General features: G+C 57.7%; 1 protein-coding gene across 1 annotated transcript; it reads left to right on the forward strand.

Annotated features, from left to right (window-relative positions):
- The first annotated feature begins 649 nt into the window (after nt 1-649).
- LOC123358080 (maestro heat-like repeat-containing protein family member 7) lies at nt 650-13,174 on the forward strand. Its single transcript, XM_045000856.1, has 13 exons — nt 650-810; nt 2,673-3,181; nt 3,650-3,747; nt 4,106-4,228; nt 4,710-4,789; nt 5,241-5,346; nt 5,817-5,912; nt 6,658-6,762; nt 7,955-8,090; nt 8,315-8,409; nt 9,866-10,018; nt 10,888-11,028; nt 12,811-13,174. The coding sequence occupies exons 2-12, from the start codon at nt 2,674-2,676 to the stop codon at nt 10,981-10,983; spliced, it is 1,596 nt and encodes a 531-aa protein (XP_044856791.1). The 5' UTR covers nt 650-810; nt 2,673; the 3' UTR covers nt 10,984-11,028; nt 12,811-13,174.
- The last annotated feature ends 500 nt before the right edge of the window (nt 13,175-13,674 follow it).

Genomic DNA, 13,674 nt, shown 5'->3' on the forward strand with positions numbered 1-13,674 from the left:
GTGTTGAAGTGACTTCATGGAGAGAAAATATCTGATATTAAAGGGCTCATTAACCTGGCAGAGAAAAGCATAACAAGTCCCAGTGGCTGGAAACTCAAAAGAGACCAATTCATATTAGAAATAGGGCACAAATATTCAACAGTGAGGATGAATCACCAAAGGAATAAACTAGAAAGGGAAGTGGTGGGAATTCCCCATTTCTTGAGGTCTTCTAATGAAGACTAGATGCCTTTCTGGAACGTGTTTTGTCAAAAACTAGCTACTATGCTATACAGAAAGCAAGTGATATGCAGGGTGTCAGATTCCATGGTCTAATTGTCTCTTCTGTCCATAAAGTCTACTAATTTATGAACAACTGAGCGTAGCATGGGGAAGAGCATCTCGTGTTCTACTGTATAGTCGGTGTCATCCCCACAATGAAGAGTCATTGAGTGGGGTGATCCAGGGGAAGCAGCACAAACATCCAATGTGGCTGGACAGGGGCAGGACATCAGCACTGCAGGGGAGCGGTGGGTGTGGCAGTGACATCACAAGGGCCTTTGGCAGGACCTCAGCCTATTGGACAAAGGTGGTGGGAGGCGATGATCTCACAGAGAGCTCTTGACATCATCCAGGCAGGACAGGGGTGCAGGACAGGGGCAACCTCGGAGATCCCTGTGGCTTTGCTTCAGCGCGTCTCCATCTCGAGGTCTCTCCTTGAGGACCGAGAGAATTCACTTTTACCTACGTGAGCGCAACGAGGACCCTCTTCAGAGGTTTCTCCTTTTCGATTATTGATTTTGCCAGAAAACAGACGTCCCTGTATAGAAGGTAAGAGCCTCCGAAAGGTTTGGAACCTGTTCAGTCTGATCCATCAGGTGCCGGCTGATTTTTAGGAAAGGAAAACACTAGATTGTGGGGGCAGCATTTTATTTCCGACCTAGGACTTTGTCCTTAGAATCACTGGGGACACTGGGGTTTCTCCTTTTTGTTTTCCCTTTTCCTGTCTCTCCCTCCTTTCTCTTCTTCTCTTGCATCTTTGTCCTTTCCCCCTGCTCTCCTTTCACCACCAGGACCTGTGTGCGCATGTGGAGTGGGGGGCAGGGGTGGGGGGGTTGCGCTCCAACTCTCCTTGTGGGAGGCCCTCCCAAAGATGTGGTTGGAATAGTGCTCTAAGCGTGACTCCCTCCGGTAGTGACTTGCAACAGCTGGTGAGAACTCTCCGCTTTCTGAGTCTCAGAGTCTCAATGCTGATTGGGCCGAGCATGGGGCTATTGTCAGGGAGGAGACTCAGGTCCTTGTTACTCTCTTTTAAGACCAAGGAAATAAGCCAGAACCAAACGTGTTTGTTTGCTCTTGCTGCTTTTCTCCATTCATTGTCTTTGAGCAATTCATGATTCTCTCTCTAATGGGCTAGTTCTTCTAAACTACTTACTGAATCATTAGGTTTTAATAAAGCCACATGCAAACCCAGACTGCCAGTAACAGAGGAGTCAGACAGCACCCTACAGAATGGGGGACAGTCCGCTGGAAAGCTGTGACTCTGAAGAGGATTTGAGGGCCATAGTGGATGAGCTGCTCACCATAATCTGTCAATGTGAAACTGTGGTAAAAAAGGTTAAAGCCATACTTGGCTGGATAGAGTAGTGAGTATGGAAAGGGAAGTGATCCAGCATTGGTGAGCCTGATACTGGAATGTTGAATCCAGTTCTTGTGTCCACATTTTGAATATTATGTTAAAAAAATTAGAGAGGGTGCAGAAAAGATTCCTAATTGAGTGATTATTTCCTGGGCTCTCTCCCTGCCTCTGTGGGGGTTGTTGTCTGTTAGTTAGAACAGGAGTCAGGACTGTTGGCTTCTCTTTCTGGCTCTGTCCCCGCTTTGCTGTGGGACTCCTTGGGTAGGTCCAAGGGGAATAGGGTGGATTCTCTAACTCCTGGCAGCAGTGAGCCTGGGTGAGGAGGGATGCTCAAGCTGTCAGCGAAGGAGAAAGGGATGTTTCCAGGTGTTGAACGCTGAGAATTCTAAACTTTGCTAAAATGGCAAGTGTAGAGAAACAAGAAAGAGTTGGGGCCAAACTTTAACTATTGTCTTCTTTAAAGCCCATTCGGGGATGTGAGGCCCAGAGAGCCCAGTCCCACAGATCAATAGGCAGCAATGGAGCCCGGAGTGACACTCCCTCTCAAAGGCAGGGGGAGCGGACACTAGGGCCTGGTTGCAATTGCCAGCTGTGGGAGGGAGTGTGCAGCAGTGGTTAGGGAAGGGGTCCATCCATGGCTCGACACTCGGTGTGACCCTGAGGCAGTAGCTGAGGCCCGTTTGCCATCAGTAGGGTCGGGGTCGCATGGCTACAGGCCATGGGGGTTGGGAGGCTGCAGGAAGGTGTGTAAAGTGCTGGCATGTCAGGATCCTGGAGGGAGCTGCTTGTCCAGAGTAACCGATGGTCTTTGGGACTGACCCCATTGCTCTAAAAGGATGAGACTTCCTGGATCTTGCAGCAGCAGCAGGGATGACGAGGGGGAACGTTGAGGGGGAGCAGATCATGCAATGAACTCCTGCCAGTGTGTGTAGCTTGCACTCCCTGCACTCCTATGGGGGGAGAAGGGGCTGCTCTGGTTGGAGCAGGGCTAAGGAGGGACCGAAAAGGCCCACGAGTGACCCCAGACTCTCACCTGCTCCCCGCTCCATTCCAGGATGGCCAAGCTCCTGCGCAGGTTCAGGAGGAAGGCTCTGCAGGTGGCCCCAGAGCCTTCGGGAAGGAGCGGCCATCTTCCCAAGGGGCAGAGCCACCTCTCCGTCCCCGCTGGCGGGGAAGCAGCTCCCATGCAGGCCAGAAGGCGGAAGTTCCCAGCCTTCTGGAGAACAAGGCCAGCTCCCGGCGCAGGCGCCGAGCTGGGAGAGGCCCCGACCAAGCCCAGGTGCAGCTGGCTCAGGATGAGGTTTTGCGGACAGGACCCAGCCCAGGAGGGGCGCCGGGCAGGGAGGCTCTGGGGCCTGTTATGTGGGCAGCAGCGGCCCCAGGAGCCCAGCCCTCATTCCCAGCAGGGGGCATCGCCCTGCCCGGGCTCTGAAGATCTTTCAGCCCCCTCAGACCAGGAGGTGGAAGATCCCAGCACCAGCACCATCGGCTCAGCACGGGACAGCAGCAGTGCCTGGGGCTCCAGCAGCAGCGACGCCTCTGGACGCTGCTGCGTTGTTCCAGGTGAGGAGCCAGGCTGGGCTGAGGGAGGGGTGAGGACGGGGATGTGAACACCCTGGGCCCAGCCACTCTCCCAGGGATATGGCGGGGGGGGGGGTCCCCAGCCCAGGTGTCTGGCCTGAGCCACGTGAACCCCACTGACACCAGCAGCAGTCACACAGCTGCCCCTGCAGCAAGGGGAGCTGGGGGTGGGGGCATCAAGAGCTGCTGCCACTTTGTCCCTTGATGCTCCGGGGCTGGGGGAGTCGGCACCTCCCGCGGAGTCCTGGACAGTGGGGGGGGGGGCTCTGCTATGGGCTTCTGAAGCTGTTGGGGGCTGAAGGCAGCCCTGAGAGGGAGGTGTGGGGCCCGATCTGCCCTGGGTGCCTGAGGTGGGAAGGGGGGTCCTTAATCCTGCGCTCCCCACCACGCCCCTGTCCTCCCCCCAAGGGGCAGCAGACATCCCCCTGTTCCCTTCTCTCCCGGGTGCAGGGACCCCCACGGATTCAGCGGCGGAGGAATGGCTGGAGATGACCACAGAGGAAGCTGCTCTCAATGTCATCGGAGAGCAGCTCCAGGGCAGAGACAAGGTACAAATGTTCCCCACCTGGGCTGGAACCAAGATTGTCCTGTCCCTTCCCAGCATCCCCATCCCCTGCTGAGGGTCTTGTCCCTGATGATCCACCACCCCTAATGGGGCCTTGTACATCCCTGATGTGGGACCCCCAAGATGGGGGTGTTTGTCCCACAGCTGCCGAGGTCTCCTCCCCCCACAGGCACTGTCCCAGTTCCCAGTCCTGCTTGTGTAGGAGTCGTGGGGGATTTGGACACTAGGCGGCTCCCCACAATCCCCCACTGAGGCCTGAGCCCTGGAGCTGGTGTGGGTGGGGAGGAAGGTCCCTAGCTAACAGGTTCTCTCTCGCTATCCCCCACTCCCGGGGGGTACAGGATGAGGGGCAGCAGCTCAGGTTCCTGCGGGCCATCTACCCCGCGTGTCTTGCTGCACAGGACAGAGGGCAGGACACGCTGGAGCCGCACTGCTGCAAGGCGGCTGTGGTGGAGAGGATTGTGGTGAGTGAGACCCGTCATCCGGCAGCTGGAGGGGGGAGAGAGACGTGGGATTGGCCGGGGTATGGCCGGGCTAATGGGTGGGGGCTGGGGGGTGTGGGCGGGGGCAGCAGAGGGCAGGGATTGCTGGGGCTGAAGCCTGGGAGAAGAGAAGGGAGAATTGTGAGATTGGGCAGTGGGGGAATTGTGGGGCTGGAGAGCAGCTGTGACTGGGGACAAGGAATCACATGGTCCCAGCTCGGTCGTGGGGATGGTGCTGAATGGGGGCAGGTTTGACAGGGAGGAGGGAAGAAGGGGATTGGGACCGAGCTGGGCAGGAATCCTGGAAGGGGACCAGTTTGATGGGCAGGAAGAAATGGGAGGAGCGGGAGGTAGTGGGGGATCCTGCTGGCCATGTGGGGCACTGGCTGTGTCATCTCCTCACTGGGAGGTGTCAGCAGGGCCCGAATCCCTCATGCTCCTTTGTCTCCTTCGCGTCTCACAGGAGCTCATTGAGGAGCTTCCTAAAGACTCTCCACCCAGCGCCATCCTCGCCAGCTGCCTGGCTGCTGTGGGCAACCTCAGGTACCGAGACAGCCCCCTCTCCCACCTCCCCGCCCTCCGCTGGCTCCCCTCACCCCAGTGCTGCTCAGGCCCAAGGCTGGGAGTCACTGTCCCTCCCACTCCCAGGTCGCTCACCTCCCAGGAGTGGCTCCTCTGGCAGAGCTGGTGGGGCGGGAAGGGTCACTCTCTCCTGGCTGGGCTCTTCTTTTCACCCCACTAACATTGCAGGGGCCTTGGGGAGGGGCTCACTCCCCGGCTCAGATATAGGAGGGGCAGCAGGCTCCAGGGACCAGGCGCTATTCCTGCCCTGCCACTGTCTGTCTGTGACGCCTCGGCCTTGTCATTCCTAGCTCAGTGCCTCAGTTTCCATTCTCGCCAGCCTGTGCCTGTAGCCCTGTGGTTTCGTGTCCGTGTTGGCGACAGTCCCACCCCCGCACTGCGCAGTCTAATACCAGCTCCTCTCTCTTGCCAGCACCATGAAACCAGCTCTTGAGCCTGAGCTAGAGTCCCGCCTCTTGCGAGCTGCCCTTGGCTCGGTCTTCACCCTGGGCACGGAGACGGACGCCACCGACATCCAGGTACATCCTCCGCCTCTTCCAGAGTGGTCCTTGTCCCTGCTCCCTTGATTCGCTGGAGCTCCAGATTTAGGGGTGGGGTAGGCAGAGATGGAACAAGCTGTAGGGTTGGATCCTTCCCTCCAGAGGATTACCCCCTTCTTTCTTTCTTTCTTTCTTTCTTTCTTTCTTTTCTTTCTTTCTTTCTTCTTTCTCTTCCATATGCCGTGTTTTGCCCAGCAGCCCAGCTTCCATCCATAGCAACTTGGCTGTTTCCTACTCTTCCGCCTACAAGGCCCTCTGCAGAGACCTGCTAAGCTCATGGATCAAAGATCCAGGTGTCATCAATCCTTGCTAATTGCCTGCAGTGGGACGTGAATGCGCGAGGCCAGGATATGTGTTTGGGAGTCTCCCCAGTGCTTCCCAGAGACCCCTCTTCCCATCCTGTGGCAGGGGTCGGCCCAGTTTCCCTAACTCTGACCCATGCTTTGCAGGCTCCGCACAAAGTCATGCCAGAGCTCCTGGATGCCGTGCTGGGGAACCTGCTGGCAGAGTCCCCAGACGCAGACAGGCTCCACTTCATCTTGGAGGTGAGTCCCATAAGGAGGGGTGGGAACCAATTTTACCTTAACTCTTTGGAGGCTGGTAAGGAGAGACTGGCAGATCCAGTTTCGATTCTGTCCTCCTAGCTGGGTCCCCAGTGGAGCGTCCTTGGCTGGGGAGGTCAGTGCAATGCAGTGTCAGGTCCCGCTTTCTTGAGGGACAGAGGAAGGAGCTGGGACGTCAAGCCAGAGCTCTGCCTGGTTCTGTTGAGCACTAACCACAGGGCCCCTGGTTGTCTTGGGGAGTGAGAGTCTGAAACTCCCCCTTCCCCCGCCCCCCCCCCAACACACACACCCCACGAGTTTCTGGAGATGGTTCTCAGAGAAGAGGCACACGCTCCTTCCTAGAGAAACAGGAGGACCCCAGGGAATCAGCCCTTCTCTCTGATATGCTCTGAAATTCCTGGGGGGATTTTGCTCTCAGTGACTCCTTACATCTCACCAAGGATTTTAGTGGCAGGAAAGGGCGAGGATTCAGTCTCCTTTCTGGTGAACTCTTCAGGAATCAGGAGCTCTGGGAGGATGGGACCAATCTAGAGAGACCCTGACAAGTTGTGACCTGCAGGATACAAGCTGCGTCCTGGGGGAATGAATCCCCTTCTAAAGCTCTGTGATCAATGACTCAGCTATTCTCCCTGCGCAGAATGTCTCGGGGCCCTGGGGCTGGGGGAATGGGGCTCATTTGCAAAGCACCACCTGCCCATTGATCCTGACCTGCCTCCTTTCCCCACAGCATGTCAACCGCTGGATCGTGTCCAGGGTGCCCCAGGAGAGAGCCAGGGCCATTAAGAGCAGCACGGCCCTGCTGAGATTTGCAGTCACCCTCCCCGAGTTTGACGTAAGTGACCTCTGAGCCCAGCTTCCTGACTCCAGGCGCAGGCGGGCTGGCTCCACCGGGCTGTAGGATCTGCTGCTGCAGGGGCTGTGGGTTCGCAGTGCTCCTCTTGGGGAGGCAGAGTCAGAGCAGGGAACGAGATAGGCTTGAGTCAAGTTCTTCTTGTCCTGGTCAAGTGTCGTCCCTGGGCCTTGAAGGGGATTGTCATAACTATAAAGGGAAGGGAACAGCCCTCCTGTGTACAATACTATCCAATCCCTCCTGGCCAGAGACACCAAAATCCTTTTCCCTGTAAAAAGGGTGAAGAAGCTCAGGTAACCTGGCTGACACCTGACCCAAAGGACCAATAAGGGGACAGGATACTTTCAAATCTTGGTGGGAGGGGGAGGCTTTTGTTTGTGCGCTCTTTGTGTTGGGGGTTGTTCACTCTTGGGACTAAGAGGGACCAGCCATCAATCCAGGCTCTCCAAACCTTTCTGAACCAGTCTCTCATATTTCAAACTTGTAAGTAACAGCCAGGTGTTAGGTTTCCCTTTGTTTTCTCAACTTGTAAATGTTCCTTTTTGCTAAGAGGATTTACCTCTGTTTGCTGCAACTTTGAACCTAAGGCTAGAGGGGGTTCCTCTGGGCTCCTTGAATCTGATGACCCTGTAAAGTTATTTTCCATCCTGATTTTACAGAGATGATTTTTAGCTTTCTTTCTTTAATGAAAAGCCTTCTTTTTAAGAACCTGATTGATTTTTCCTTGTTTGAAGATCCAAGGGTTTGGATCAGTGTTCACCAGGAAATTGGTGGAGGAGTCTCTCAAGGCTACCCAGGGAAGGGTTCTAGTATTTGTGAGGGAGATATTCTAGGGGGAAGGTCGACAGAGTTTCCCAAATAACTCTTAAATGCTTTGGGTGGTGGCAGAAAAACCAGATCTAAGCTGGTAATTAAGCTTAGAGGTTCTCATGCAGGTCCCCACATCTGTACCCTAGAGTTCAGAGTGGGAAGGAACCTTGACAGGGACCATGTTCCAGCCCCTGCTTGGCATCCCAAAGCAGCTCCTGGCTCCCTTGGCAGCAGAGCAACTGAAGGGTCTGTCTCAGGCTCCTCTCCCCCAGCATCTCCTGCAGAAGGAGCCTTCTGGCCCAGGGGGGACAGGGAGCTGACAGGAAAATGCTGATGGAGTCTCCTCTCCTCTCCCTTCCATTAGATCTCAGCAGAGTTCCCTAGGCTGGGTCAGCACGTGGCCCAGCTGGCTCTGTTTGTGAGTTACCCAGACGAGGACATCAGCCAGCAGGCCATGGAGGGGACTTACCGGCTGTACCAGCTGCTGCTCGAACAGAGGGGTAAGGAACCCACTGGGACACGGAACCCAACAGGGGACTGAGAGGGACCACAGGTGGATAATGGGACCCCAGACAATTTCTCTCAGCCTGACCCCAGCTGGAGAACAAGTCTCTCTCTGCCTCTGTTCTTCTCCACTCCACTAGGCAGCCACCAATGGGATTGGAAGGGCACAGAAACTGCAACCAGAATGATCAAAGTGTCTCTCTCTCTCTCTCTCTTCCAGGGCTGAGCATACACGAGGTGGAGGATCTGTGGTGCCACGACTGGTACTCAGACAGCAGGCTCCTGGGCTATAAAAACACAGCCAGGGTGGGGGAGGTAAGGACCCTGTGGCAGGGTAGGACACAGCTCAGGGAGTGGGGCTGGCTGGGGTCCCTGCAGTGGATGCCTCCTGGAGACAGGACAAGAGCCCACTCCTTATTTCCAGCTCAGAGTTCCTCACCCAGCACCCAGTGGGACAGGCTGGTGCTAAAGGTCCCACATTGGAACCTCGCTAGTTGCCGTGATTTGAGTGTCTTCCATGGAGCCGTTGCTACGTGGCATAAGGCGAATCCCCGGGTGGGTGAGTTAATAGAGGATTATGGCTCTGGGTGTCTCTCTGCTCCTTGTCCCCCTGGCTGATCCCCAAGTGTCTGAGAGAAGAGCACTGGGTCCGTCAGTCACTAGTGCTTGAGCAGACCCTTGTTTACTTCCCTGCACCCTGTAGACGCAGAGAAAGGAGGTGGGGTTTGCCCAAGTCCATTGCCAGTCAGGAAGCAGAATGCCCCAACCCGGGAACTGGGGAGGGGACACAGTGAGCTCCAGAGCCAATATTCACCACATGCGCCCTCCTCATGTCTCCAGACCCGGCCAGGGAATGGCAGAGTATCTGGACCTCAGCCACTGTGCCAAAGAAGCACATTGTCACTGACCCAAGTTGCGACTACTTGCTGCACAAGTAGAAAATCAAAGACCCCCCGGCCCCCTGTCTCACAGCTGTGGTGAGAACATCCAAACCTTGGAACACACCATAACCCAGTGCCCCCAGATTGGAGTCAAAGGTGAAATGGGTGATTTCAACAACATCACAGAGGAGGCCTTGGAATGGCTCCTGGATCTCCAAGTGCATCTACAGAATGCTGCCCTATAGACGCCACATGAGAGAGACTCTGTGAGCTTGTCCTGCCTCCCACAAGCTGAATTGCTGCAGCAGAAGAAAAGTTTCCTAGGAGTGTCTGTGATGGGGACTGGGACATGAGTCTCCTTATCCTGGTCAGGTTGCAGATTGGATTCCCTTTGGCAGAAACCAAGGAGCTGCCGAGGCCATACCCAGCTACTAGAGAAATCACTAATTTGGGGGGAATAGACTTTTGGCCTGTCAGCTCCAACCCCCTTCCCCCCCTCCCCCCCGCACACTCCTCTAGCCACTGAGGTGCAGGAGATCTCTCTGCTGGAAGCAATACAGGGTCCCCTATCATCTCGGTGCGCTGCACAGCAGAGTGGGCCCTGCTCACCCACATTAGAGATCTATTTCCAGCCCATCATGGCCCCTGCGATCAATTGCCCTCCAGAAAGAGCCACTGGAGGCTTTGGTCCCTAAGCATCGGCCAGCTTTTCATAAAGGGGCTTCCCTGAGCCATGGGACCCTGAAAGCCTCCTGGGGAATGAACGGCCTTGGCTACAGCAGCTCTCTTACTCTTCCTTTGGGGCACCAGACGCTGAGGCCATTCTATCTCCAGGGCTTGGAGGCTGGCTCTGGGCAATCTGCTACAGCCTCCTGTCCTGTTGGTTTTAGGTCTTTGGAAAATTCTTCTCTGCGGGGCAGAGGAAATGCTTCCTCAAGACAGCCGTGCCAGCGATCTACGCCCCCCTGCTGGGCATTAGCCAGGCTGGGCTTCTCCTCACGTACGCCATCCTGGGGGAAGCCGAGCAACTGCTGGGGTACACGGTAAGCAGCTGCATTCGACTCAGGAGATTGGAGCGGGGCCCAGGCCTCATTCCCATCCTATCACCATTTGCTGGCCTGGGAGCAAGGAGTCTAGTGGGGACTTGTGGACTTCATGGACTTGTGTTCTTAGGATGTGATGCTCTGCTCTGCTCTCACTCCTGGGAAGGGCAGGAGAGTCCCCTAAGTGCCCTGTGTGAACCTTTCCTGCCCCACAGAGCTGCACCCATTTCCCCATGGCCTAGTGTCCATGTCACCCCAGCCACCACCCAGAGTTGCTCCCATCGCTGGCAGCCTGGGAGGCCAAGGACTGATGGGTGATGGCGACCGGCCAGGCAGTTCTGAGGCACATGGGTGGGGGAAGCTTGTCCTGCTGCTGGCAGGGCTGGACCCGCTCTAGAGAGAATGGGAGGATTCAGCCAGCAGGGGCTGCTGACCTGCCCCGTTCACCAGGGCTGCCATCCTCTGGCTTCAGCATTTGTCAATGGGGTGACTTGGGGAAAGGTTTCAACCTCCCCGCAGGCCACTTCACTGCTGTCAGAATCCCTCCTGCCCTACCTGGGTGGGGATGGAGGCAGGGGTGGAGGAGAGGGTTCTACCAACTTGAGCGGTGTCCCCAGGTGGGTTGGAGGTGGAACAGCTGTCAGGGGCACTGAGGGGAGGCGGCAGGAGCTAACCCTACAAGGAGGGGGGCTGGCACTGGAGGTCACCAGAGAGGACAAGAAGCCTCCATCCTGAGGATCAGGAGGGTGAATCCACCACTCAGACATGAGCAGCTGCTGGGTGGAAATGGTGCTGGTTCCAGGTGCCCTTAATCCTCCCTGATTCCTGGTCAGTGTCTCAGTCTCTGACATGTTCTCCTTCCCCTGCAGCTGGAGGACATCACCGCCAAGCTGATGGGTCAGCTCCGCAGCATCCGGCAGCTGCACCAGGTGCCTGAGGTGCTGCAAGGGCTGGGCCTCCCCTGATGCCCTTAAAGGTCCCCCCTCAGCAACTCCCGCTCCCTGCTGCAGGTACTGCTCTGTCTCCCTGTAAATGGGGGGCTAGTGGAAGGGGAAATGGAGGCCCCTGTCCCTGACAGAACTCTCTCCCCTCTCTGTGGAGCAGGGTCCTTCCCTCTGACCCCAAACGTCCTTCATCTGGGGCATGAGCTCTTCCCCGCACTCCCCTACCCCTCCCCTCTTTCCTTGCTCTCACCCCCTCCCATTCCCCGGGCTCCCGGGCAGAGCTCTCCCTGCCCCAGCTGGCGCAGAAGCACCTTTGTGCCAGAGCTACATTTCCTGTCTGCCCAACTGAAGCTCAGGAAGCTCCACATTTGAGGAGGTGAGGATGGGCCAGAGGCTCAGGGCCTGCTTCACCTCTTGCCCTTGATTCTTCCTTTGGCCCTTCTGTGGGCTCTCAGAGGGTGACATGAACAGGAGCCTCCTCCCCACCTGTCTGCTAGGCCCTGGGGGGGGTGACAGCCTCCCAGCTGGGCCACCGCAGGGAGCAGTGGGGACAGGTCCCCGTGTCCTAGGAAACCAAGCAGTGCTAGTTCTCAGAGAGGCTGAGAGGGAGACCCCGCTCCCTCGTGGAGGGAAGAGCCATTGACTGCTTTGGGCAGATGGCAGTGGTGAGCTGGAGCCGGTTCGCAGGAACCGGTTGTTAAATTTAGAAACCCTTTTAGAACCAGCTGTTCCAGGACAACCGGTTCTAAAAAAGCTTTTCCATTTAACAAAAGCTCGGGCAGCTGTCCACCCCGCCCCCGCCCCAGCTCACGTCCCCCTCCTCCCTGAACGCTCCGCCCTCCTTCTCCTCCCCCTCCCCTGCTTCCCGCGAATCAGATGTTCGCTGGAAGCCTGAAACAAGCAGCAGGCAGGTAAGCTGGAGCTGGGGGGTGCGAGAACGGCTCCAGGGAGGCACAGCGCGGCCCTGTCTGGCTCCAGCTGAGCGGCTCCCCCTGGCCCTGGCCCTGGCCCTGGCCTGGCCCCAGCCGAGCGCCCCAGCCCAGTCCCGGCCAAGCACCCCCGGCTCTGGCCCCAGTGGCTCCGGCCCGGCTCGGACCTCGCGGTGCCGGTGCTGGTCCCGGACGAGCAGCTCCGGCCCGGCCCAGGGAGTTGGGCCCTGCAGCGCCGGCACCGGTCCCGGTCCTGGCCGACCAGCTCCGGCCCGGCATGGCCCAGCCTGTGGAGTCGGGCCCAGCAGCGCCAGTCCCGGTCCCGGCCAAGCAGACCTGGCCCCGGCCCCAGGCAGTGCAGTAAGGGGCAGGCAGCAGGGAGGGGGGGTTGGAAGAGGGCAGGGGAGTTCGGTGGGTTGTTGGGGGGTGGATAGGGGTTGGGGTGGTCAGGGGGCAGGGAACAGGGGGATTGAATGGGGGCAAGGGTCCCAGAGGGGCTGTCAGCAAGGAGCAGGGGTTGGATGAGGCGGTGGGGGGCAGTCAGGGACAGAGAGAAGGGGTGGTTGGATGGGGCAGGGGTCCCGGGGCGCCATCAGGAATGAGAGGAGGGGTTGGATGGGGTGGCAGGGGGCAGTCAGGGGACAGGGAAGGGGGGTGGATGGGTCAGGGGTCCTGGGGGAGGGCGTCAAGGAACATGGGGGCTGGATGGGGCATGACCCCCGGGGGGGCACGGCCCCCTTGTGGGGTGAGCAGGAGGGACACCCTTTGAACGGATGGGCTTGGACTTAGTGGGGCCTTTGGAGAAGAGTCGCTCCGGCCATAAGTATATCAGGTTGTGGTTGACTATGCCACACGGTATCCAGAGGTGGTACCACTACGGTCCGCCAGGGCTCCAGTTATCGCCAATGAACTCTTGCAGATCTTCGCACGGGTCGGCTTGCTGCGGGAGACACTGACGGACATCATCGTCTACAGTGCCAACTGGAAGGAACACCTCCAGCTGCGGGCGCTGGGCAGAGCAGGACTCACCGCAAACCGAGCCAAATGTCACCTGGGCCAGAAAGAACTGATCTACCCGGGCTATAAGGTGGGCCGAGGGAAAATACGGCCTTTGGTATCTGAGCCACAAGCTGTTCTATCTAATAGGGAACCCCTTCTCCTTGGTAACAGACCACGCACCCCTCAGGTGGATTAACAGCATGAAGGACTCACACACATGGATCATGCGGTGGTACATGTCCCTCCAACCCTATTCCTTCCGAGTGTTACACCGGCCGGGAAAGGCTCATGCGGATGCAGATTTCTTTTCCCGAGATGGGGGGGGGTCGGAGGGGTAGGGGGAAGGGGAGGAGACGACCAAGGGTCAGGCGGCCCAGCTGACTGTCTTAAGGGGGAGAGTGTGTGATGGGGCAGAGCGGCCCCACACTGGCATAGCAGGGGTTAACCCTTCCTCCCTGGCAGAGGAAGCCCCGCCCCGGAAGCTCTGCTGGGCATGCTCCAACTGGAGCTCAGATATAAAAGCCTGCAGATCAGCTCAGTCTGGGCTGACCGCCGGAGGGGAAGGACACATGCTGTTAGCTCCTGCAGAGAGAGGGGCTGCGAGCCTGGATCCGGGCGTCAGCCCTGTCAAGGAACCACCGGAGACCCCGACGGAGGATGACCCAGGGGAGGAACAGACCGGAGGACCCCTCGCCGCAGAAGCACTGCCATTCCCAGGGGAAGGTAGAGCTAAACGGTGTTAAAGCTGTATTACCACTCGGCGTGTTGCAGGCGGATCCCCGCT

Source organism: Mauremys mutica, unplaced genomic scaffold, assembly GCF_020497125.1.
Source record: "Mauremys mutica isolate MM-2020 ecotype Southern unplaced genomic scaffold, ASM2049712v1 001382F_np12_obj, whole genome shotgun sequence".
NCBI lineage: Eukaryota > Metazoa > Chordata > Testudines > Geoemydidae > Mauremys > Mauremys mutica.